Source organism: Lepidochelys kempii, chromosome 18, assembly GCF_965140285.1.
Source record: "Lepidochelys kempii isolate rLepKem1 chromosome 18, rLepKem1.hap1, whole genome shotgun sequence".
Classification (NCBI taxonomy): Eukaryota; Metazoa; Chordata; order Testudines; family Cheloniidae; genus Lepidochelys; species Lepidochelys kempii.
In genome coordinates this window covers 11,928,882-11,956,008 of record NC_136397.1, presented here as the reverse complement: position 1 = coordinate 11,956,008, position 27,127 = coordinate 11,928,882, and the positions used below count along the sequence as shown (strand labels likewise).

Sequence of the window (27,127 nt, the reverse complement as noted above, 5' to 3'; positions counted from 1 at the left end):
GATCAGAATCTAGTGTTCAGTTTTAGCTATTGAGCTCATGGACAGTTGATTAGAAGAGCAGTCCCTGGTATCTTCAGAAAATGCTGAATTAATGTTGCTCCAGGACTCTGACTGTTACTCTAAGGCTCCTCCTCTCTGAAGTCCTTGCTTTTGCCCTTTCCCAGTTTCCTCTCCTTTCAGACAGGAAAGAAGAAAATGAAACAAAAACCTTCTGTTCCCTGCGCTTTCCATCTCCAAAGGATGCAGCCAGGTGCACTCCTGCAGCACAGTGGCAATCCATCACTGAGCCCACCCAAAGTCATCTTCTTTCTTCCTCCATCACAAATGTTCCTCTCCTCCAGGTGGCGTATGAACATCAAACATATTTGAAATTTTCCTCCTCTCCGAAGCAGTCTTTCACATCTGGAGGCCAGGGGTCAGATCCTCAGCTGGAATAAACTGGCATTTCTCCATTGACTTCAGGGGAGCGCTGGTGATTTACACCACCTATGGACCTGACCCCAAAAGTTTAAATATAAAGGTTCTTTTAGACAGCAAACTCTGCATAGCAGGGACTGTCCTTAGTGTCTGGCCTTGTAAACCAGCAAAACACACTGTCAGCACTTAACAGATAGCAAATAATGGGGTCCACATCCTATTGTAATAGGACCCCTTGTGCTACTCCACTGGCACAGAGGATGCAGAAAATCCCTGGTAACAGGCAGTGTGGCAAGGGAGAAAAGGCCAGAGCATATTTTGGGTTGGTAACCAGACCTTTGAGGCTGCTCTGTCTTATCAGCGGGCAGTGCCTCAAAAATGGCCTAAAGCATCCTCGGGTCCTGTGCTCAGTGCAGCCTGGCCAAACCGGAGAATCAGCCCCAGTAATTCTCAGTCATGTAAATTAAATAAACAAGGTTTGCTCAGTTTTGTTCCTCCAAGTGAATCTCTGGCTTTTCTACTGTAAATGTTGACTTCCCAAAACCCAAAGGATTGTGTTAAAAATCACTGGTGGGCATTGTTATGCTATTCATTTAAATGCGAACCAGATTCCCGGTCTCAAATGGACCCCTCTTTTCCCCACAAGGAAGGAAAGGGGATGGAGAGAAGCAACTGAAAACCAGGAGTAATATGCAGACACCTGCTCCCAGTAAAGCTGGATCAATGGAGGCCTTCCTCGGTATAGTGGAAAGAACACTTTGATTTTCTGTCTGCATACAGGAATTTAAGATCATTTCCCTCCACTTTGTGAGTACAGAGGGCATTGTTCACCTATCAGGAGTATGTGAGGACAGGTGGCCCCATGCTGATTTCTCTTCAGTGGTTTTGCCAGTCGCTTTTGTCTGTAACATAAACTGCAACTGCAGATTGCATGGGGATCTGTTGTATAGAACAGTTGAGGAAGAGGAAGGGTGGGTTGTTTGCGAGAAGAGGTCACGCAGGAGTCAGCCTTTACAATCCTATTAACGCGGGGACAGGGTCAACTGGAGTGCACCGTGCCAGCAAAAGCACCAAGTGGCCACAAGCTGTCAGGGCTGCAAAGGTTCATGGAGGCATTTGTGGGGGGAAAGAAGTGATAGCTTTTTAACAAAAAGAAAAGGAGGACTTGTGGCACCTTAGAGACTAACCAATTTATTTGAGCATGAGCTTTCGTGAGCTACAAAGCTCATGCTCAAATAAATTGGTTAGTCTCTAAGGTGCCACAAGTCCTCCTTTTCTTTTTGCGAATACAGACTAACACGGCTGTTACTCTGAAACCAGCTTTTTAACAGTCAGTTTCTGCCACACGATGTGCTAGAACTTGCCTCGGTTCTGGGACATTAAAGCACCCAAAGCAACATCCAGTCAGAAAATTCTCTGCCTGCAACTAGTCAAAAGCAAAGGGGAGGAGCACGTTTGTGTGGATTCTTTTTAAAAATGTGTTAATTTTAAGTACTGCTTTGAAAACGTCTAGTGACAGAAACACAATGTGCCATCTCGGGAAAATATTGTCCAATTTTTTTTTTAACTGTTAATATTTGCTTAACAAACCTGGCATGTCTAATATGCGTAATCAGAGATTTCACTCAATTTAATAAAATCACTTGAAGTGGCATGTCAAGGGTCGTGTAAAGATGTTCACTCTGTACATTTGTAACACCCTGGTAAATAGACATATCTGATGATTATATTACTCTCTAATGTTCCTTTCAACAAAAGCTCACTGTTGTAATGATTATTGTATTGACTCTGATGTTTTCATGGCAAAGATCTGTAAACCTGTTAAAACTTCCACCATAAATAGTTTTTAAAAAAATAATCAAACTACTACACTGCAGCCCTCTCCATCCACTCTGCAAGACAGGCCCCACTAGCCCACATAACCCACATTCATATAAAAATTTCCACAGAGAGCTCAGGAAATCATGTGGAGATAAAACACGCAGGTGCAGAAAGCATTACTGTAGCAGACAGGGACCAGGGAAAAGCCAATGAACAAAAATCTAAAAAGAGTGTTAAAAGTTATTGGGTCTGGTTCGGGAAAATGATTTGATCCAACATCAACATATTGAACAGTGCCCTTTTGCACACTTGTTTTCTGAATTCAGCATTAATTATTATTATGATTGTGCACTGCTCATATCTCCCAGGATAATTGGATCCCACAGAACATAACATATCACAGGTTAAAACATGGGTGCAACAGGCTTATGCATTAACTGCAACAACAACAAAAAGTTACACTGACATTAAGGATTAAACCATTTATTTTTATAAAGCAAGAAAAGGCAGCATTTAGGTTGCCCATTTAGCCTGTAATGGCGCCAACTGTTAGGGTGAAGGGAAATATGAAATTCAAAGGTTAGTCATGACTGGTCACATAAGTCACATGATATTATTTCCGTCACCTGACTGGATGAGCATAACTCTTAAAATCAGGTTTCCGGTGTGACTGCTAATGGAAAAGGAATGAGCATTTGAACATGCAAGGTATAAAATTGGTGCAGAGAAAACAAACAATGTCTGTGGAAAGAATTTAAAAAGGGCGGGGAAGCACAAACAAACTGGAGTGATTTGTTTAGGAATTTGCTTGCACATTTGTGTAACATTTTTCCCTAGTATTCACCCAACTCTGTTACTGATTTTGGGCTTGATCCTACAGAGGAGCTAAGTGCTCTCAACATCTACCGAAGTTACACTTGAGGGATGAGTTGAGGACACTTAGCCCTTCTCAGGAAATGCTCAGTACATCTCTTTAATTCAAGCTGTAATGCTTTCCACCCAAAATTTATGTTGACTGCAATATACAGAGCAAAAGAGGATGTTTGGTTTAATTTACAATTTTCTTAATTTTAAATTAAAATGTTATTGACATTTTAACAGTGTTTTATTTATTTTTTTGTGGACAATATGGAGAAATCAGGGAAGAGTTTTATAATATGAACTGTACACCAGCCAGGTGATATAGTAAAAAAGGCAGATAAATTAACCCTCGGATACTAGGATGAGTCTAAAAACTTGGACAGCCGGTCTTGTGAATGCTGTTCTGTGACCTGGAGCTGGGATTTGCACAGCATTGTCGCCAGGTCCTGCCATGATGCATCCTTCTGGCTTCATTGCAATCCAGGGGATTTTGCATTTTATTGCACTGCCACAATGGGAGAACCCAAAGAATGGTGACAAAACAATAAACGGGTAAGAGGCTCTGACCTATGAGGAGAGCCGAAAGGAAGTTATACAGCTGAGAAGAAAGACAAGGGGGGATATGATAACCATCTATAAATACATGAGAGGGAATGACAAGGAAAAAAAGGAGAACATTTCAGGTCTCAAAGGAGAGGAAAGTATAACTAGGAGCAATGGCCTGAAACAAAACAAAGAAAATTTTAGGAGGAACACATTTCTAACACTAAGATCAGTTATTCATTATTGTTTACTTGCCTTCCACTAGGGTCCACAATGTGTAGGCACTGTCCACACGCACAGGAAGAGAGTCCTTTCTCAAAGAGAATATTTACCCATGAGACTATTGAGGGAACACTGAGTTATTTTAAAGTAGACTTTTTGGGGGGAGGTAATCAAAGAGTAGGGCCAAATTATGCCCTGATTTACACCCTATGCAACCACATGGGACCAAACTCTCACTTACTCTAGATTTGTGCTGGTGTTACTCCAGATATAATGGGAGACACTCTGATTTCACACTAGTATAGTTGGGACCAGAATTTAGTCCACTGACTTTAGTGGGGTGTGTTGTAATAATTGTGATCTAGCAGGCCTATCGCAACTGTGAGATCAATTATTGAAAAGTGGGTGTAAATTCATAACAATATGCAATAAATGGTGATAGAAAGACTGGATTAGTTCAAACAAAATGGTCTACCAGTACTATCCAAGGACTCTTTTGAAATCATGACTGGCAAAGAACAAGAGATTGCAAGTGGAAATTAATGGACCAAAATGGATGTGTTGGAAAGTAGGCCTAATTTGTGGAAAAACTAATGAGCGATGCCCTATTTTGCCTATCACACCTTTCTGGGGTCCTTAATCCCCCCCCCCCAATGGAGGGGATCAGAACACTGGGGGATGGGCGGACTAGGAGGAGTGAGTTTTACTATCATGGCTGCCACCCCCACCATCTATTGGGACCCCAGGATCTACCATGACACTGCTAGGCCCCCATAGCTCTGATCTTGAGAAATGCCCTCACCAGACTAGGCCAGAGAGAGGGAACGGATGACATCACCACTTCCATCACCTTTGGCTAAATCCTGAATAGCACCTGGAATGTGCCAATGGGGTTCCAGCTCCCACTCCCTCCCTAACCTAGCCTCTTCCTTACCCACCTTATTCATTCTATTCCCTTTAGTTTAAGAAGAGTCTGGCTTAGCTGTCCAAGATTGCATCTTTTGCAACGCTGCTGTGAACCCACCAGCTGCGAGGCAGCTAACAGCAATGCCCTAACTCCGGCACACATTTGCTAGTCACAGAGCAACTGATAAGACCAGGTGCTTTGCCCTTGTTTCCCCAGCAGTGAGGCTGCAGTAAAAGTCAACACCCAAGACAAAAGCTGCATTTCCTAGCACTGCTGTTCCTTTCTCTCCCCTTTTGTGAGTTTGTTTTGTTCGGTCTTCAAGGAAGCAGAATCAAACTTTAGCCACAGCTCCAGACCACACAATTAACTTCTCTTTTTCCCAAAACGGGCAGTTATCATCACCATAAAGATTGTCAAAGAGGCAGGTTTCCTTGCAAAAATCTCTGAACAGCTAAAGTGAAAGGGAATAAGGGATATTGTTAAAATAAAAACCTGCTTTAATACTTTATCTTTTAAATGCTTTAACTCTTTTTCTGTATCTTTAATAAAAGGTTCTTAATGGTAGTTGTGGCCTTGGGACTAAGCAGGCTGATCTCTCGGTATCTGAAACCCCAAACCATGTTCAACTGTTTAGTTTTGTACATGACAAAATCATGTTGATGCCTTTGATTCTCTGGGCTCACTTATTCCATTGCAATTAACATAATAGGTGAAAGAGGTAGAAGCCAGAGGGGCTGGTCTGCTCTTTCCCACAGCAAAGCCCACAGGAGGGGATTAAGAGGGAAGGAATAGTCCATAAGGAACCCCCGGTGAAATGAAGTTGTGATCTGTTTATTGGAAGCGGGGTGTGTGTGTGTGTGATTTGCCCTCCCCCCATAACACCCGGTCAGAGAGCAGCTCCATAGAAGCCCCGCTGCCAGGATCTCCCACTGGCCATGATGGCGGTCAGGATCCACCTTAAAAGTATGTGGGGGTAGTTCCTTCCTGCAGAAGTGTGGAAAGCCAGACAGCCTTAGGCTGATTAAAGAAAAAAAAAAAAAAGTTGGACCTAAAACTATCAGCATCCCTTGGAAGAGGTCACGTCCACAGACATGGTCAGAGTTTGCTCTCTGTTACACCCATTTAAATTAAGAGTGAATGAAGTTAGCATTACTTCGGATTTACATTGGAGAGAAACAAGATCAGAACAATTCATTTCTCTTCACCAGTTGAGGCATTTGCAGAAAGATTTTCAGAGGCGCTATCTGTCCGCGACTGAGGGTGTGCGCACGCACGAGGTGGGCATGTATTAAATTGCTGTTGAGTTGACGGGAGAGCGCTCAGCGGTTGATTTATCGCGTCTATACTAGACATGATAAATCGACCCCCACTGGATCGATCGCTGCCCGCCGATCTGGTGGGTAGTGTAGACAAGCCCTGAGCAGCAGCTGTTCCCATTGACTTCAGTGGGAAATTCTGGATGCTCATCACCTTTGACAGTCAGACCATCAGGAGCCTAACTATGGATTTAGCAGCCTAAATTGGCCTAAATCTGTGAATTAAGAACACAAAATCTTATTTTAAACTTTGTTAACTGCACCTACTCTGATTTTAACCACTCGAAGATCTCAGGTTTCAGAGTAGCAGCCGTGTTAGTCTGTATCCGCAAAACGAAAAGGAGGACTTGTGGCACCTTAGCGACTAATCCAGAGTAAATCGGTTGTCTTCAGTGAAGTTACTGTGGATTTACACTGCATAGCTGGCATGGGGATCTGACACCTGGGGTTTTAATGGCAATATGAAGTACTGCTCTTGAAATATTACAGTCCGAATGCTAGGAATGTTCTGACTCTTGTTTTTCCGCTGAACTCCTGATCAGGAACAGAGACTTAAATCCCTTTAGTGTTAAGACACTTACTTCCTTACTACGCTTCTCGTTCTGCAAAAAATTGCTGGGGTTGAAAAAAAAAAAATGATGCTGACGGTGGTCAAAGCCCATCACCAGTACAGCACTTCCTCTGTTTGAGTGGTAAACAAGTGTAATGATGTCATTAAGAGCTGGCTGACCCGCTGATGAACCCTGGGCTGTAAATGAGATGCAAGGTGCCAACTCGCCCTCGGCCTCCCCCCCACACACAGAGAGCCAAAGGTGTCAAACACCAATCTGCAACTGTTACATATATAACCCAAGGAACTGAAACCCTGCAGAGCCTCTTTGATAGTCAGCCCCTTAGTTTCAAACTTCCTCTCCCCATAAACCACACATTCAAGCAAACACAGGATAATCTCTGATGTGTTTGGACTAAAACACGAAAGCAAGAGAAGAGGGTTGTGCAATTTTGCACAGTCATCACATCCTGCAACCTAAAATTGAGCAACCTGACTCAGAGATGCTGGCATCCCCAGTTTCACAAGGTTCTTGGAAATGCTCTTGCTTCAGTGTGGCAGGAGCTAGTCGTATACTCCTGCGGCCTAGGGAAAGAAATATTTATACCAAGTGAGCTGCAGTGAAATATTGAATGTTTCTTTGCCTTGTAATGGAGGGGACTCCTTTTAACATTTCATTTGGAAGCACGAATTCTTCATTTCAGGCAACAACCTGGAGTTTTGCATTAAATGATTTTTTTGTTGGTAGCAGGGAAATTAGTGAGTTCGTATTCAACATAGTTTCAAGTTGTTAAAACTGGATCTGAGCATTTCCCGGTCCCTCCCCAAAGTTTAAGAGAGCCAAATCTCACTCAGTGAATATTCTAATCACAGGGGTTGGTGTCTCTGTTTACTAGTAGCAAGGAGGTTAAAAATCACAGATCCAAGAAAAACACTTATTTAATCTTCAAGCTGGAAAGGTTGAACCGTCTGGTTTTTGTTATTGAGCTTTAGTGACAAAACTGCCCGTTCCTGACAAGAGGAGGAAAAGGTGAATAGTGCACCCTCTTCATGCTTAATGTTGCCAAATCTCATGATTTTACCTTGTGTGGTAAGAAGAACAGGAGTACTTGTGGCACCTTCAAAAAAGCAGATGTTAGCAGACTCAGAGAACGGGTAGGTAAGGTCTCACTGGAAGAAAATCTAAGGGAAAACGGAGTTCAGGAGAGCTGACAGTTTCTCCTGGAGTCAGTACTAAAGGCACAACTGCAAACTATCCTGATGAAAAAGAAAGATAACATGAATAGGTAAGAGGCCAAGATAGCTCCATCAGGAGCTGTTTAAGGACCTGAAAATGAAGAAGAAAATCTACAAAAAGTGGAAATATAGACAAATTGCTAAGGAAGAACACAAAAGACTAGTACAAGCATGTAGGGACAAAAATCAGGATGTCTAAGGGCTTGTCTTCACTAGGGGGGTAAACTGATCTACATTACGCTACTCCAGCTATGTTATTCATGTAGCTGGAGTTGACATAGCTTAGGTCGACTTACTGCGGTGTCTTCACTGCGCTGCGACGACAGGAGATGCTCTCAGGTCGACTTCCCTTACTCTTCTCGGAGATCTGGAGTACCGGGGTCGACCGGAGAGTGCTCTGCCCTCAGGCTTAGGTATGTAATGCCTATTTCATGTCAGTCTTCATTAAAAAGGTGAATGTGACCGGACACTCAACACAATTAATATTAATGACAAGCAACACAAGCCAAAATAGGAAAGAACACTTTAAACGAATATTTAACTAAGTTAGGTGTATTTAAATCAGCAGGGCCTGATGAAATTGATTCTAGGGTACTTACAGAACTAGATGAAGTAATCTCAGAACCGTTAGCAATTCTCTTTGAGAACTCATTGGGGACAGGTGAGGTCCCAGACGTCTGGAGAAGGGTAAACATAGTACCTATCTTTAAAAAGAGGAACAGAGAGGACCCAGGAATTTATAGACTAGTCAGCCTAACATTGATACCCGGAAAGATACTGGAACAAATTATTAAACAATCAGTTTGTAAGCACTTAGAGGATACTAGATTATAAGGAACAGCAAGCATGGATTTGTCAAAAACAAATCATGCCAAACCAACCTAATTTCCTTCTTTGATGGGAATTCTGGCCTCACGGATATAGGAGAAGCAGTAGACATGATTTATCTTGATTTTGCTAAGGTTTCTGACACAGTCTCTCATGACATTCTCATAAGCAAGCTACGGAAATGTGGCCTAGATGAAATTACTACAAGATGTGTGCACAGCTGGTTGAAAGACTCAGAAAAGTTATCAATGGTTTGCTGTCAAACTGGGAAGTCCTTTATAGTGGCAGTCTGCAGGGGTCAGTCCTGGGTCTGGTAATATTCAATATTTTCATGAAAGACTTTGATAATGGAGTGGAGGGTATGCTTATAAAATGTGCAAATGACACCAAGCTGGGAGGGGTTGCAAGCACTTAAGAGGACAGGATTAGAATTCAAAATGACCTCAACAAATTAGAGCAATGATCTGAAATCAACAGGCTGAAATTCAGTAGAGACAAGTTCACAGTACTTCAATTAAGGAAAAAACATCAAATGCACAACTGTAAAATGGGGAACAACTGGCTAAATGATAATATTGCTGAAAAGGATCTGGGGATTCTAGTGGACCACCAATTGAATATGAATCAACAATGTGATGCAGTTGGGAAAGAGATTAATATCATTCTGGGTTGTATTAACAGGAGTGTCGTATGTAAGACATGGGAGGTCATTGACCCCCTGTTAGCAACGGTGAGGCCCTAGCTAGGGTATTGGGTCCAATTCTGGGCTCCGCACTTTAAGAAAGATTGGATAAATTAGAAAGAGGCCAGAGGAAAGCAACAAAAATGATAAAAGGTTTAGAAAACCTGGCCTGTGAGGAACAGTTAAGCAAAACTGGGCATGTTCAGTCTTGAGAAAAGAAGACCGAGAGGGAATATGTGAAGGGCTGCTGTAAAGAGGACAGTGATCAATTGTTCTCTATGTCCACTGAAGGTAGGACAAGAAGTCATGGGCTTAACTTACAGCAAGGGAAATTTAAATGAGATATTAAGAAAAATCTGCTCACTGTAAGGATAGTTAAGCTCTGAAATAGGTTTTCAAGGGAGATTGTGGAATCCTCATTATTGAAGCTCTTTAAGAACACGTTGGACAAACACCTCTCAGGGATAATCTAGGTTTGTTTGGTCCTGGCCAAGTGCAGGGGGCTGGACTTGATGACTTCTCCAGGTCTCTTCCTGCCCTGCACTTCTATGATTTGGTGTTTTTCTTAAAGCCCCAGCTCCTAGAGTCAAATGATTACCTGAGAATCTTGTCTTTTGTTTAAATTAAAAGTACATTGCTAGCCCTCATAGCTGCGAAGAAAACAATGAAATGTGACCCAACTGTACCCCAAAGGTTCAGAAACCACAAGGTTAATAAAAAGAGCCCAATTGTATTAATTTACTTTAAATCTCGTGATGTTTTGAGGACTGATGCATGTTTTCTGAACAGCAGGGGTTGGCAATACTGTTTTTTACTGCTGAGGAAGGATACCCCAATAAGTTCTGAAATGCAATTTTGCTAGGATTTGAAAGTTGTTACCATCTGATGCTGGTATTCAGTAGACTGTGTAAAATAAATTAATGGTTTCAGTCCAGTACCTTATGGGAAAATGTGCATATAACAAAATTAGATACTGATACTATGGTGCTAATTGGCCCCCCATGTGGCCAGGGAGATATCATGGACTGAATGGGCCATGGAGCCTAAACTACCTCCTTCACATCCCTACACAGGTGGTCTCATCCAGGTCAAGGTTGAAACAGAAACAGTACGACATTAAGCTTGCCATAAGCCCTGCCTACACTTCCGCTGACAGGGCTGTCACAGTCCAGATCCATTTCTGAGCAGTAGGTTTATACCACCACAAAGCACAATACAATATTAACACCCCCTCAACACACAGCCCCTCCTTCAATGTACAACGGCCACGGGTGACAGAGTGAGAACCAAATTCTGCTTTTAGCTATAGAGGTGCCACTCAGCTGACTTAGCAGCGCTTCGTGTGTGTAACCGAGAGCATTTCGGTTTTCAAATGTCTTTTTCTTGCCATCAGTGAAGTTCTTAGGCATTTGCTCAAGGAAAAGTTAAAAAGCGTGAATCGCTCAGGTTAGCACACTGTTGCAATACCATCAATAAATTGTAATTAAGAAGGTAGCAACGTTAGGGTGGTTGCCTGCAGGACCCTTACTTAATTAAGTGCAATTCACGGCTCACCTATGAGAAGGTGCAATTTAAATTCATTACAAATTCTGCTAAGGAAGCCATCTCTTCTCAAGACTATTAATTAGAATCAATTTAATCCCTGCTGGGACAAAGGTCAAACTACATGGATTTGACCCTTCTCTGCTGGCGTCAGCGTTATCAGCCGATGGATCTGGCACTGCCTGGGTCTGACTTGTCCGAATCTTCAATGTGCTGACACGATGCTTTGAAGAGGAGAGGTCGAGCCAGACTAAGAACATCCCTCCAATAACTTCTGCTTTATATTCCAGCCAAGCACTAAGGTATAAAACCCCGTGAGTACAAATCCACATTTGTTCTCCCGGGGGTCAGCTCTGAAGCTGTCACTGTTCTTTGGCTTTCAGGACTTACCCCTATCAGTTTGGCATCCTCGGCCTAAACATTTCATCCAAACTGAAAGCCAAAATGACTAGACTTGTATGTTTAATTTGGTCTAGAAACACAAGTAAAAGATGTACAATAAAGACAACTTGATACTAGTCACTAGATTTTAGAAAACTAGAACACGACCAACCTTCTGAAAGGAAGCAACAGCCAGAGTTTCAAAGGGTTGACCTAAGAAGATGCAGACTTTTCGTTCAAGTGTCAAAATTCAAAGAGAGAGCGCGCTAGTAATAAACACTTGTCTATTTCTTGTTCTTCCTTTAATCACTGCAATGGAAACGAGTCCCTCTATGGCTTTCATCAGACCCCGTGCCTCAGTTTCTTCATCCTATAACAATACTTTCCTGCCTCACAGGGATATTGTAAAAGGCTAAATTCTCTGGTCATGAATATGTCAAATTGCCTTTGAATTCTGATGTGCTGTCTTTGAATATGCTCTCTTTTCAGGTACCCTCTGAGGAACTGTGTTCGGAGTCTATCCACAGACTTCACTAAGGCCTGTGGTTACTACTGTTCATTATTATTAGCTGTATCGTGGGGTCCTCCAAATGCTCTGCTCAGGATTGGAGTCCCATTGTGGTAGGTGCTGAACAAACATATAGGAAGAAAGAGCAAGAGGAGCGGAGGGGTGTGCAGCCATTTTGAAAATCCAGGCTGCTTATTTACATCCCTAAATATCAATTCAAGAGCCCAACTTTAGGCTCCTATTATTTAAAATGTTCACCCCATTGCCTGGCCCTGATGTACTGACAAGCTAGTTTTGGACAAGTCACAACAAGTGAGGGAAGAAGGGATGGAGAAGGCGGGGAACCAGGGGTGCTGGGACAATTTGTATCGTGGGGGTGCTGCTGAGAGCCATTGAATCAAACTATAAACCCTGTATATGATGGAAACGGCTTCCAGCCAGGGGGTGCTGCAGCCCCCACCCCCAGCACCCCTGGTTCCAGCACCTACGCAGGGAACAGTAATAGAATTGTGATATATCACAGGCCAGCCACGTGCACAACTTGTTGGCTCTCAATCATTTCACAGGTGGTTTGTTTTGTTTTGTTTGCTTATCTGACTTAGCCATTGTGAGCTGATTTTGTTGAAGGTATCACAGCAGACGCACATCCCAAGGAAGGATTTTAAGGAGAGCACAGAGGCTTTATGGGTTAATTCAGGGAGGTAGTTCATGTGTGAGGGGTTTGTGGAAGAAGCAGATGAATGGGTGCTCAGAGGCAACATCACTGCAAGTCCAGCAGGGGGTGACATGATCAGAAACAAGACCAAAGACGTCGGGTGGAACAGAATTGCCAAGGGCCATGAAGGCGAGCACTTGGCTTTATTCATAATTTCGAAAGGCTCTTTCCTCAATCCCGCCTTCCACAATTACATTAGTGTTTCCAAGTCACCCCATCCCCCCTTCCTTCCCTGCAGCACTACAAAGGCCATTTGGGTACAGCACAAAACAGTCCTTGTATCTTCTGCTCGCCAGCATCCACATAGAAAAGAACAAAAACAACCACCAAAAAGGATATTGAACTCTTTATCCCTTCTGGACTTTTCAGTTGCAATCCTTTGACCGGACACCCTGAATGCATTTCTCTCCTAAAGCAAATTGCTGTGCCAGACTAATTAGGCACTAGCTCAACAGCATGTTCAACCATTTTATAGTGCAGTAAAAGCCATGTATAGATTTTAGTGCTTCAGGGGTAAAGAGTTCTGCCAATCTGAGTCAACTTTTCCCTAGCCTGCGCCAGACTCGAGATGTGAGTGCCATGTACACAGACTGAGGCAAGTTTCCAAGTCTTTATAGAGGATGGCACCACACAGGTGAAACAGGGACGGATGAAACCAGTAAAAAAAAAAAGGGACCAATACTGAAATCAAACCCAGCTCCTCTCCTGTTTGAAAAAAAGCATGGCTGTGTAGCACCTCTTCCTCGCTGCGACCCCGATGAGATTCCTCATCTGTGCTGAAACCTACCTAAGGTCTCCGATAGCAGCGTGAAGCTCTCCAAAGTGTACAGCGCTGATCTGCAGCTCACTGAAACTTCTGAAACTCGTGATTTCCCCTCACTACAGCGCTGCTGTAATGGACTAACCTTTGACATCTTTACGACGCCACGATAGGATATGGTTGCAAGACACTGCCATGTTGCGATGTGATTTTCTCCACCATGACATCGCTATTTATCGCCTTACATCATCATGTGGGGTTGCAAATGCCAGGTCTGTCCTTAAGGACAAACTGAAAAAGGCAGCAGCCATAACGCTGCTTCGCAGATACCCCAAGGTCGGCTATCTGACATTTCTGGCTGTACTTGCCAGCTAGAGATGGTGTCTTTTCGCATTTTATTCAAGCTGCTGGCCATGGCCTCAGTCCAGGTCAGAAGAATAAATGCCATCCATTCCTGGGATTTGGATCAAGGGTTCTGGCGCATATTTAATCAACAGGAAAGTTAGCTGCCAGCAGGAAGCAGTTAAATAACATTGCTGTGATTACATAATCCTTACAGAGAGGACGCCTTTCAAGAGTCTGTATAAAGGGGTAGATTCACTCTGAGAAGCTGTAGGTCAACAAAGCCAGCAAGGAAGGTTAATTGTTTGATGAAATCATTGAGAGGTGATTGAGGGGGCAAATAATCACTCAAACCTCCATGTACAACACAAAAGAGGAAATTCTTGATTGGCTATTACAATGCGCTCAGTATCTCTTGTAAGGTGCTGAGCACCCCGACACGAGCTCATGGAAAAATCCTGAACATTTCTGATGATGTTTTTCACTTTTGTTGCTGTCAAAAATCTTTTTCATGAAAATGCTCGTAGAAAATTCAAAATGCAGAACGTTTTCCCCAGCCCTCTCTCCTCAGCTCCTGCAGCTTGCAGATAGGTTGCACGGTCATCATGGGAACAGGTACGCAAAATGCAGGCACAATGGACAGAAGGGGATGGAAAGAGAGAGACAAAAAATAAATGTAATTGTCTATTTATTGAATGCCTTGTTGGCTGACGATAATTAAGTTTATTCATCACTTTAGAATGGTACGAAAGAAATGTAAAACAACACGTGTCTGGACAACTCCTAGAAATCCGTCTCTAGAACCAATGCTGGCTACTCTTCTCCTTAAACCCATAGGAATACGGATTATTGCCAATTCTTCAGTGTTCTCCGATCACCATTTCAAATCCAGTTTGGTTGCCACGGCTGCTATGAACGAGACTTCATTTATTGCCACTGAAACATGCCCGAACAACAGCTGGGGGAAGCAAAGTCCTGTCCTTAGCCCTAGAATATGTACAGCCTAAGCAGTCTTCCCCACTACTACCCTGAGAACGTGCATTAACTGTGACAATCGACCCAGACAAGGGACATCAGACACCATGGCCCAATCACACCTCATTCTCACAGGTTAGGCTCTCAGCAAGAGTTCCAAATTGATGGGGTATTTTGTACAATGAGGACAAATGTCCACTAAGAATTGGACTGAGACCTACCAACTCATCTCACATAGGCCACTGAGTAATGGATTTCTGGTCACTATTAACCTAGACCTAACAGCTATTCACAAGGTCAAAGGCTTTAACCCCCTATGACATTTCAGGGCATAATCCACACTGGTGAGGGGTTGTACAACCTGGGGGGCCTCACAATGTCTTTGCTGCTGTAGCACTCAACCTGATCACCTCACAAACAGCCAAACAGCATGCAGGTCACATCCTGAGTGTCTGTGTATAGCCACAGCCCTGGTCCATCAAGTCTGACCCCAGCAGCCTGTTAGCAAACACCAGTTACACTCTGGCTTCCGGCAGCATTGGTTACGACTTACAGGGTGACCCCAACACTTCCCCAGTCCTGGATTTCCCTCAAAAAAAACATATGTTCTGCACTGTCCAGCCCTCTCCTGGACAGCCCACATACATTATGGCCCTAAGGGGATCTATATACAACAGTTTGCTACCATAAATGGAGTTTCCCACACAATTCAGTTTAAAGACAGCATTGGATTATTTTTATTAAAGAATAAAACAAGTTTATTGAACTACAAAGAGAGACATTTTGAGTACAAGTATAAGGCATTAAAGTCAGAAATAGTTACAAGAGAAATAAAGATAAAACGCTTTCTAAACTTAAACTAGACTTGGTTCAAGGTGAAATTCTTACCACATTTTCCAAGGTACAGGGCTGACCAAATTTCAGGTCAGGCTCTGTTCCCAAATTCCACAGTCTGTTTCTTTTGTCTTAGGTGGAAAAGAGAGAGATGGACTGGGAGAGAGATCAATTGGGGCGTTTTTGCCCCTCTTTTTTATAGTTCAGTCACTCTTTGAAATTGCATTTTCCTGAGGGTTACCCCTAGATAAAGTTCATTTCCAGTGCAAGGATGAAGACAAAGAGTCTGAGGGTGAAAGAGGTTCCTGCTGTTGTCTGCTAAGATGCAGATCTGTTTGTTTCTACTCCCCTTCCTTGTCAAAGAATAGCCCTTGATAGGTGATTGCCCATCAGGCTTTGATGACACCTGGCAAGAGGCATCAGCTTGTTCTTTGTCTTTAAGAATCAGGTTTACCCACACCCTAGACTTGCCTGGCAAACACACTTCAGTCATGATTTCAGTTTATGTTCATAACTTTAAACATGATGTTGCTACATGCCTTTCATCATGATATTATTGACCGGTGAGTTATTAGTTTTTAAATGATACCTTGCAAGGCATATTTTGTACAAAAGATTATTATAATAGTTTGTAGGGTGTGAATACAGGGGTGCAATTCCGTCACACATAACCCCTTAAAAAAGCCCTGAAACCATCCAGTTCCAGTGCTGTAGTATCTAAAGATAAGTCTACACTGCGACTGGAGGTGTGACCAGCATGTGCTGACATCCTGGAGCTAGCTTTAGCTTTAACTTTAACAAGGGGGGAGGGATAGCTCAGTGGTTTGAGCATTGGCCTGTTAAACCCAGGGCTGTCAGTTCAATCCTTGAGGGAGCCATTTAGGGATTTGGGCCAAAAATTGGGGCTTGGTCCTGCTTTGAGCGGGGGGTGGGACTAGATGACCTCCTGAGGTCCCTTCCAACCCTGATATTCTATGATTCTGTAAGTGCTAACAGCAGCGAAGCCCTGGGGAAGCACTGCCTTCAGCACAGGCTAGCCACCCAACTAAATCTCTGGTGGGCTTGTACAGCCCTCGCTCAATCCCCGACTTCACTGCTACTGGTATTCGTACTAGCTAAATTAAAGCTAGGGTGGGTATATCATGCCTCCAATACAGTGTATGCAAGCTCTAAGCGTTCACAGAACAGGAGTTTCACGAGCTACAAAGTGATATTTATCCAGCAGAGACAAATGTCCTCAATGTACCCAGATATCTACACCGTGTTAAATAACTTCCTTCTGTGCAAAAAGTCCCCTCAAACATGCACATCTGCTTCCCTTTTTGCGACAGGTCAAATCGTAGCTTCAGTATGTCTGGCTTCAGTATTGTTAGGTAACTAAACCACTCATTTCGGAAACCTCAGATGACGACCTATGGGTAGATAGTCTCTGACCTGCTGTCATTTTGATGTCTCTACACAGTACCAAGGAGCTTCAGTGCATATATTCATACATTTTGATCCAAAATCCAAACCTTATAACGTGCTAGTTTTATACTGAGAGTTCAAAACATTGTACATAAAGCCAACTGAATGCTTATTTGCACAATACTTCTTGCCTACCACAGCTGGCCCTGGAAAAAGGAGATTGGGAGTGTCAGTTTCTTTTGTAAACCATGTTCTGAAAGGATTTATGATTTCATCGTGCCAGATCACATGACCTAAAACAAATTCAGTGGTGAATTATGGTGCAAGTAAGATCAACTCCTCTGTTCTGAAGGTCCTTGGATAGGAAACCACCTTTTATCCTTACACTGGAATTCACCTGCTCTTGAGGAGGTTAAGTCTGGCACTTTCATTGTTTTGAAGTCAACGTAGACTAGAAGCCACGGTACATTTATAATCAAACTACATGTCAGAGTCTGGTTTGTTATTTGTATTGTGATTGTATTCGATGGCCCCAGTGATGACCAGGATCAAATTGCCCTGGCTTTACAAACACATAGGTAGACATGAACCCTATTCTGAAGATCTTAAAATCTAATTTGAAACAAAAGGCAATAAAATGAATTTACTTTGGGTATGCTAGGTCAGCCCTGCCAATACAGGATCATACCCATTCAGGATGAAAGTCAAAATCCACCATATCACAGATTTCACTCCTTTGTCATCTTGTGGGTATTAGAAATGTCTTCCTCTGAAGAATGTTTCTGCCCTAGAGGTGTGTCTTGTTTGGACTTATGTGGCAGATTTAAATTCCTATAAATTAAGTATCCGATGGCAGGTGCTTTACACAGAAGAGAGTTTTCAAACACAAAATAGCAGGGTATTCAGAGTCTTCAGCAGTGCATTCCGAAATGGATTATTGAGTCTCTTTCTAAAAAGGGCACATCAGAGCAGTGGATAAGTCTTTCTTTGAATTTCAGACTCGGTAGTATGTCAGCACTTCAAGGCCTCAGTTTCATTTGTAAGTCCATCAGTTGCCATAATGCAGTTGATCTTTTAATATATAGAACTGGGCAAAAACACCTCAAAAATGTATGCAACTATCTACACACATATATACAAAAGGGAAAACAACATCTAAACATGATTAACAAAGGCCAGAGTCAAACATTCAAGGGCCCATAGATACAATCCACATGATTACTGTGGAGGGATCATGAGAAGTACTCAAGGTCTGCAACTTGGGGTGAAACCTGAGTCCTTCCTCCATCCTTATTCTCACTGACTTCCCTGGAGCCTTGTTTGAATAAGGACTGAGTAAGATCTTAGCTGGAACAGAGTAAGGAGTTCAGGATTTGCAGCATTGATGTAGATGGAAGTTGCATATACTCATCACCAAACAGGATTTGACCCAATGGGAGTTTGTCTACATTAGGAAGGACTTTAGGATTTGACCCTGGACATTTTGCTTGAATAAAGCCACATGGGATTTTGTTCTTTGGTTTTAGGCTGGGGGGAGGGGGAAAAAAACCCAGCAAGCCTTTAGGTGGAGGAAATATGAGCCAACCCAAAAGCCGTGTTCAGTTTTCAAAGCAAAACTTCTCAAGTAATACTTGCAGAGAATTTTGTTCACCATCCCAAAATAATTACTGTGTTATTATCAGGGCGGCCTTTTACAGCTGCCCACCATGTCGTCATCCTGGTTAATAGTATTTTGCAGACTTTGTGACATAATTGTCTAGATTCAAGTGCTGACAGAGTGAGGTCATGGCCATAAAACAACACATTCAGCCTGACAGGGGAATTCTCTCTTTGTCGTTTTTATTGGCAATAGGAGATTCTCGCCATCAAGCACTGGCTCCTTTCTGTCCAGTCTGCCTGCCTTATTTTCATACCACAAGCAAGTAATTCCCTTTAATCATCTTGTCTCTGCTAGTGCAGGGAAGTGGCCATCCAGAAGGTGTAACAGGCCAAGGGGGAGACATTCCAATGCACACTTGAGGCCTTAACTTACAAAAGTGGAGAGTTCCCATAACACCCATTAAAAGGTTCAAAAAAGAACTAGTTAGGTTTATGGAGAATAGGTCCATCAATGGCGATTAGCCAGGATGGGCAGGGATGGTGTCCCGAGCCTCTGTTTGCCAGAAGCTGGAAATGGGCAACAGGGGATGGATCACTTGACGATTACCTGTTCTGTTCATTCCCTCTGTGGCACCTGGCATTGGCCACTGTCGGAAGACAGGATACTGGGCTAGATGGACCTTTGGTCTGACCCAGTGTGGCCGTTCTTAAGTTAATGGGAGTTGAGGGTGTTCAACATCTTTGGGGAGGTGTGCAGCACCTTGAGGCATCAGGCTTGCATTAACACAAGCTCAAGGCCACTCTGAGTTACTATCTGATAGTTTGTGCAGCTCTCTAGCACCAACAACAACACTGACAGCTTAGAAGCCACCACCGGTCCAATCTACATCAGCTACTGTTGCCAACTGGGCACACCTAGTACAGATAAGAACCGACCTGCAAAGATTTCCAGAGAAACTATGAATACTACTAAAAACAGATTCACTCAGAAAAAAAACGATGGGACGAACAAAAAAAGGCAACAAGAGAACATTGCTATAATTAAGGTCACCTGTAGGAATGCTTTGGGGGAATGCCCCTGGATCATTTCTGAGCCCAAGTTTCATGCATGTCAATGCAGTGCCCAATGAAAATCAATTTTGTCCAGCTTCCAGTAGAGGATAGCCCAAGATGCACTGCAAAATTCAGATTGATATGTTTGGAACCCAAAATTCAGTCCAGAGGTCGGAGCAAAGGGTGATCTCTATGCAGTAATTATACAGGCTTTTTTGTTAGCTTTATTACATTCTGGCAACGACAAACATTACAGGATGTGTCCGGTCAGAACAACTCTTCGTTTAGTCATGGCTCAGTCTAAATAAACAAAACTATCAATAAAGTAAATAAAAATTAGTAACGGAGAAGTGAGACGTCAAGAAAACTGCCTTAAAAGGGTGATTTGACAACGGAACAGATGGCTTGATGTGGTAACCAAGACTCCATCATTGGGGATTATATTAAAAAAAAAGGGGGGGGGGTTGACAGATTTTTGACCACACTAGTGTAACAGAAAATCCTGCAGGATGCAATGAGTTAGACTAGACGATCCAAGCGGTACCCTCCAAATGTAACCATCAATGAATGAATCATACTCAGTCATTCAGCCCCTTATACATTCACTGATTTCACTCAATCTACTTTCTTGGTCAGGACTCCTGATGCCCAGGGTCCAGAATTTCCAACGTTAAGTCAATAACACGTCTCTTACAAACAGAGTTATGAAAAGGAGTGCTGGTCAATCGCAACTTATTTTCATAGTACGGCCCCATAAAGACACACCATCACAGACCCAACACTGAAATCACTTATAAAGGTTTTTTTTTGTTTTTAAATAATGCAGATCTGTGCTGTTCCTTTTGGCTAAAGGCCCATGATGACAAGCTGTGTGTCCCACTACACAACCTATGTGTGAGATTATGGCACAAGACCGCAAGCCACATTGTGAGCTAATGCTCAAATTAACATAAACCTGGAGTAAAAAGTTGTAACAGTTACAGACAACATCATGCCAAGCCTTTGGGATTTTCTAATCAACCAATAATCAGCCAAAAGTAAAGAAAAAAAGGTCCCCCTCTCCTTTTTCAGTAGTTGAACGGTAGTAATATAAACCGCAAATATGACTGAGCTGACCTTCGCAATCAGCAGTTCTGAAACTGGACACATCACTGGGGGGGGATAGTGGTTTATTTTGAACCAGAGCATTTGAATCCTTCCAGAGAAAATTCACAAAAGTATGTTCAAATGCAGTGGGTTGCTGTTCACCCGAGATAAGACAAGAACACATCCAGTTTCTTCTGCAAATAACTCTCTTTATATATACTAGATTTGTACACTTCTGCCAGAAGTGCTGCTAAACATCTTTCAATTCTACATCCCTTTACACCTGCCCAGCTACTTATTGAAATGTAAGTTTTGAAAACCTTTTCTCCAGAGAAGTTGAAAGGTCTCAGGACACAAGTAATGGGATAAAGAGCCTTTCATCTCTATGTTATATCCCTGGCACGAATTCATCCTGGGTCTAGTAATAACCCAAATCTCTTACTTTCTGACGGTTGCTGGTGGTCTCAGTCCCAAACCCTAGCTAACAAATATTCCCAACACGCAACTAAAACCAATGTTGCAACTGGCACTTAACTTGTCCCCCCGTTGGCCATTTCAACAAAAAGGCCAATGAATGAATGAATGAAGATGGAAAACAAAGTACCCCTCGAAGAGGAAACGCTCTCTCCTTGAGGTGGTACATCCAGATCAGATTTGAAGTACGTTGGCAGGACAGCGTGGGGAAAGGAACTTGCATGCTACCGCTGGCCATGATGCTTCTGTCCTGTCAATAGAGGACTTCAGTCTCCAGGGCTGTCAATCCAGCTCTTTTCGCAAGCACAGCATTCACTGACAGACACATACACACACACACACACACACCCTTATTTGCTGACACCTTTGCAATCTTAACTGAAAATTACACCGTATTTTAGAGTTTAAAGAATCTTCAAAATCTCAGATATTTTAAAACTGATTCTCAGTGAGATACAGCACTTGGGATAGTCTCTTGCTGTCTCACAGAATCTGTTTAGCCATATCTTGCATATGCTTAAAAAAACCCACCAGCAGGCCATGGTAAGAGGGATAGGATCTCAGGTGAAAGCCAACCCCCATTTAATTATCAGGAGTGACTTCATACACTAGCAATAACAACTAACCCCTCTGTAGGAAGATTCTAATCTCAAATACACGGTTGTATATCGCCGCCTACCTCCAAAACTCCACCACTATGCCTGGGTGCGCAGGCTCAGAGATGGCTGCTGTCATCGTGCTATCAAGGCGTACTGTGCATCCACCGATAGAACCGAATTTTTAATCTCAGCTTCCTCTCCCCATCACCCAGCAATGTTTGTGACCTCAGAATTTCACACCAGGGATAAGAGCCTGAGTTTGTAAAACTTGCTATCAGACAAGCAGGATCAACAGTGGAAAACCAACTATAATAGGTAGTTCCAGAGTAGACATAATTATCTGAAGTAATTAACTCGAATGGGAGAGGAACAGCAGGACAACAGAATATTTAACTCCTGTGTGTCTCTTGGCAACATACTAGAATATGGAATTTAAATTTTTTTAAAATTTTTTTTTGCAATTCTTTCCAGTTGTTTACAACTGAAACACAAAATTAAGGAGACTGCTACATTAGAGATGGGTTGATTCCTTTAGGAAGACACTGCATCACACAGAGGAAGTCAGCTTTTGAAGTAAAAGGGAGACCAGTTAAATCTCAGGGCAAGACAGTGGAAGTTATGAAAACTTTCCCTAAACAAATACTGAGGAGGAATACCGTTGGGTTTTATAAGTCAAGTTCCACTCCAAGAATTCCTGCTTTATATACAGACCACCATCTGTTACACAAAGGGGCCAAATCGTGCTCAGTGCAACTCCATCAGACTTAATGGGATAGAAATGGTGACATTTGCCCAAGGTTCTCAGTGAAGACAGTTCCTGAGACAGATGATAGCCAGAAAAGATGACAGAAGACATGGAGAGCAAAGACAGAACATACTCTCTGTCCATGTACCACCACATAAATGATAACATGGGCATATTTTCACAGAAAGTACTAAACTCTCCAATACTTTATCACCTTCTAGTTAGGTTTACCCCTCTCTCTGAGACATTTTATGATTCTCTATATGACATAATATACAAATGAACTGTATTGTGAAACAGATGACAATTATTTTGTTTTCAGCTTTACACCCCTGGTGAAAACAGCTCCCTCTCCCTCCACACCATGTCACTTATTTTATTGGGGCTTATTACCATTGTTCTAACAGGGCTGCAGCTAAATAGCTAATAAAACTAGTTACAGAAATGGTGATACTTTCATAGCGCAGCCCCAGTCTGACAAAATAAATAAGTCAGGAATCATGGTATTTTAATAGATGATGAAAGTACACTGTCAGCAGATTGTCTAGGTCCAAAGTTCAATGACTTGTGTGTTCAGCCTCCAAGGAATTGTAAATCTCAATGCAGGGTTTAAACTCAAACACATACAAAACCCAAAGCTGTACGCCAGGCATAGCTCAAGCCACATACCCCTCCAAAGCTAGATGCAGGTAAATCTCAATGGCACACACGATGTCTAATCTGTAGACAGGTGAATCTTGGCAAACGGTTTCACATACACCCTGCAAGTTGCATATAGGATTTACTTTGAACAGGTATTTACTCCAGCTCCATGCACTATGCAATTGTCTCCTAGGAGCTGACAGTGGGGGATTCCCGCCAGCCCCTTCACAGCAGCTGAAGTGTAAACCTATCTAAGCCATGTTTCAGAGTAGCAGCTGTGTTAGTCTGTATCCGCAAAAAGAAAAGGCATACTTGTGGCACCTTAGTGACCAACAAATTTATTTGAGCATAAGCTTTCATGACCTACAGTATGCATCCAAGTGAGAGATAGCTCAGTGGTTTGAGCAGTGGTCTGCTAAACCCAGGGTGGCAAGTTCAATCCTTGAGGAGGCCATTTAGGGATCTGGGGCAAAAATTGGGGATTGGTCCTTCTTTGAGCAGGGGGTGGGACTAGATGACCTCCTGAGGTCCCTTCCAGCCCTGGTATTCTATGATTCTAAGTGAGCTGTAGCTCATGACAGCTTATGCTCAAATAAATTTGTTAGTCTGTAAGGTGCCACAAGTCCCTCTGTTCTTTTTATCTAAGCCATGTTGTGGCGTTTTCTTTCCCAAGTCCCACCAAGGCCAAAACGGAGGTTCCTATGTGATTTACCCCCAGCTCTTTTCAAGGGGAGAAAGACAATCAGCTTCATATCCCACCATAGGTGCTGGAATTAGGGGTGCTACCGCACCGCCTGGTTTGAACTGGTTTCCATCAGATGCAGGGTTTACAGTTTGGTTCAATGGCTCTCAACACCCCTTCATCATAGGTTAGATTCTTACCCTCTTCCTCCCCCCCCTTAACTTCCCCCAGCTCCAATGATTCTGGGGAACAAACAGCACAACGGGGGTTTAAGGACTGACTTTCAGTGGAAAGCCACCACGGTGAACTGACCCTGGCCACCTAGGGCTGCCCCCCCCCCCCCAAAAAGCCGGGCTCTGCCCTCTTTCCAGGCGCTTACGAATCGGACCAGGATCCCGTCTAAACGGCTGCAAGGGGAGGGGGATCAGCCCCATTGATTCCCTGCCTCTCAGGCAGCGGGTGCCCCCGTGCCCAGCCCTGAACCGGGCCCCACGCCCACCCCTTCCGCGTGCGCTCGGAGCCCCAGCGGAGGCGACAACCGTGTAAACAGAAAACGCAGCTCCAGTCCCTGCCCCGCGCAAATCCCGCACCCGGGTCCAGCCAGACCCCTCTGCAGCCGGGGCAGGCGCTGAGGACACACAAGCCAAGGCAGCAGGCTGGGATGACGGGGGGTTTGCAAAGCAGCCGCCCGCCCCCCTGCTGCTGAGCCCCACACCCACCCACCCCCCGGCGGGAGGGGGGCCTTTGCGGGTCCATTTCTCCCAGCCACCCCGCAGGGAGACCTGGTAGCAGCAGGTGGCGGCCGGGGGAAGGGGCTGCCCCCCAGCTCAGTCCTCACCTTTCTGGCTCCTCGTTTAGCAAACTCCCTGGCCAGGTGGCGACCGATGCCTCTGCCCCCTCCGGTGATCAGCACGCTCTCCCCGGACAAGTCCCGGAGCCTGGCCGGCAGCAGGATGCACACGGCCGCTTTTACCACCAAATAGACCATCTGCACCGGGAAAAGCAGCAACGCGCCCAGCCATTTCCAAACCATCCTCTTGATGCAGGCAGGGCAGGGTAGGAAGACCCCCGACCCCCCCACCCCCCCAAAAAAACTGTTCCAGCCCTTCACAAAACCAAAGCAAGAGAGTCTAAGGGCAGCACGCCCTCTTCCTTCCCCCCCCCAATCGGGGGAACAGGCTTCAACCCCCTTCCAAAAACCCTGGGGAGAGAAAACCTTGGAAGGGAAAAATCCTTCTTCCCCCCCCACCAGAAAAAAAAAGGGGGGGGGGGGGTCGGAGTAAAATTGTGCAGAAGACAGTTGCTTCCCCTCTCTCGCTGCTCAGCTCCCTTTGGGATTGTCACATGCAGGTAAAATGTTTTTCTACTGGAGGACAGAGAGTTTGTTTAAGTTAAAAAGAGCAAGAGAGGGAGAAGGGGGGGGGGTGGAAGAAAAAAAAATAAAACCCACCAACCCCTACACTTCCAAAGTGCAAAATTAAAATCCAGTTTCCAAATTGCAGGGTTTTATTTAAAAAAAGTAATAATAATGAAGCAACCCAAGTCTCCAAATTTCAGCTTGCAGTGCCTTCCAGGCAGCCCATTACTATTCTTAGACTCAGGAAATTGCTTAAGGCTTGCCAGGACTTTCTTTTTAAGAAAGGGTCTAGTCAGTGTAAGGTGGCTGTCGGTTTCTTAAATTTCTATATAAATATCTATAGGCAGTCTCTTCTGAGCCTGTTGCAAAAGGCAGAGCTGATTAACTGCCTCGCTCCTGTTTCTTTCACGTGGAGGATCTGTGATCACAGACAGGGAATTAGGCTGTGCACTGTTTCAGCTCTGGGTCTTATTCATTTCTCCCCATTGCGCTCTCTGCCTATCACAGCTGCAGCGCCGGGGAGGGTTTATACCCCATTGAGCCTGATTGACAGTTAAAGTGTTGGGGAGATTTTACTACTGTTTCTGAGTGGCTGGCTTTGCTCTCCCCTCCCCCCAGAGCTATCTCTGAGCCACTGCACATAAACTCTCACACACACTGAAACAGACACTCTCTGGGTTGCAAGCCTGCAAGCCAAGACTTGCTGCATGCCACGTCGGGCTTGCCGCTGTAATTGAAGAGCATTGTAACAGAGAGAGCCAGCTAACCGCCTCCTCCACGTTAATAAATTTCGGATAACGCGCAGGGATCTTACTGGAGTCCAACAAAAGCAAGAGAAATTGGGGTTAAGGGTCAATCCAGGGGGCTCATCTGTTCCTAAGAGTTTCAGCTTAATGTGGGCTCAAAGAGTAGAGGATCCCCTGGCAAAGCTAGGAAGTTGGTAAGGGGATAGACACTTTCACACTTTGGCTCCTGGTCTGAATCCAGGCAGCACACGCTGGTTAGGGACTGAAATCTGTTACCATTTGGTGGTTGCTGCATGGCCTGTGTGGAATTAATGTGGAAGATTTAATCCAGTTCCTAGTGGACCATGTTCACATCACAGGAGTCAATGAGAACTGGGAGAAGCCAAGCATTGAAAGAGCCAGGGAGACTGCTTCCCTCAAAGGGAGTCGCTTTTGGCCACTTCATTTAGGTGCTTAAAGGGGAGTGGAGCTCCTTTGAAACTCTGCCCATTCATTTCCCCTTCGCTTGTCCTAGGCTTTAGCCCAGTTACAGGGCAAGGTTACAACACATTTAGGTCAGGTCAATAAGATAAAGCCATGTTGTAACTGGGTGAAGGGGCAAATGTGTTGTAATCAGGTCTCTTGACTTGGTTGTTTTGCATTGGTCAAGCAAGTGTTTGGTTGTTTTATATTCAGTTCCATGGTGTAAATGCTCTTGAGGAGGGTCTGTTTGCACATTCGCTAAATATACACAGCAAATAATTGTGGTTACAGTTAGGAATGCTCATCTCATTCATGAACAACGAGCAGTCCAGTGGCACCTTAAAGACGAACAGATTTATTTGGGCATAAGCTTTTGTGGGTAAAAAACCCTTAGTGGGGTTTTTTATGGCCCAGTAAAACTTTTCGTCTTTAAGGTGCCACCGGACTTCTCGTTTTTGTGGATAATACAGACTAACACGGCTACCCCCTGATACTTGCCATCTCATTCATGCGGAGCTAAAAACAAAGAATGACATTTCCCACCCTGCTATTTTTATCAATGGTGTCTTTGATTCAACGACTTTGGAAAAAGCTGCTTTTTAAAATGACATTTGTATGATTGCAAATTTTGTGTAAACCAGTGATGAAAAAGGTAAAAGTAAAGGCTTTACCACACTAAGTCCACAAACTAATTCATGTGAAGTTCATCTTTCTTTATCTGTTATACTGGGAAGCCATCTAGTGGTCAAAAAGAAAATGGAAATGACTGATCTGGAGCAGTGAATTTTTGAACTGTTAGGGGACACTTTCAGATTTACATTTATTAAGGGAACAA

The 27,127-nt window shown here is 43.7% G+C and overlaps 1 protein-coding gene across 1 annotated transcript in view; it reads right to left on the bottom strand.

Annotated features, from left to right (window-relative positions):
* Positions 1-25,576, bottom strand: part of DHRS3 (dehydrogenase/reductase 3) — a 41,468-nt gene extending 15,892 nt beyond the window's left edge. The window contains exon 1 of the mRNA XM_073316660.1: positions 24,566-25,576. Within this exon, the coding sequence (XP_073172761.1) occupies positions 24,566-24,760 (195 nt within the window). The 5' untranslated portion in view covers positions 24,761-25,576. The remainder of the gene's footprint in view (positions 1-24,565) is intronic.
* Between the last annotated feature and the right edge of the window lie 1,551 nt (positions 25,577-27,127).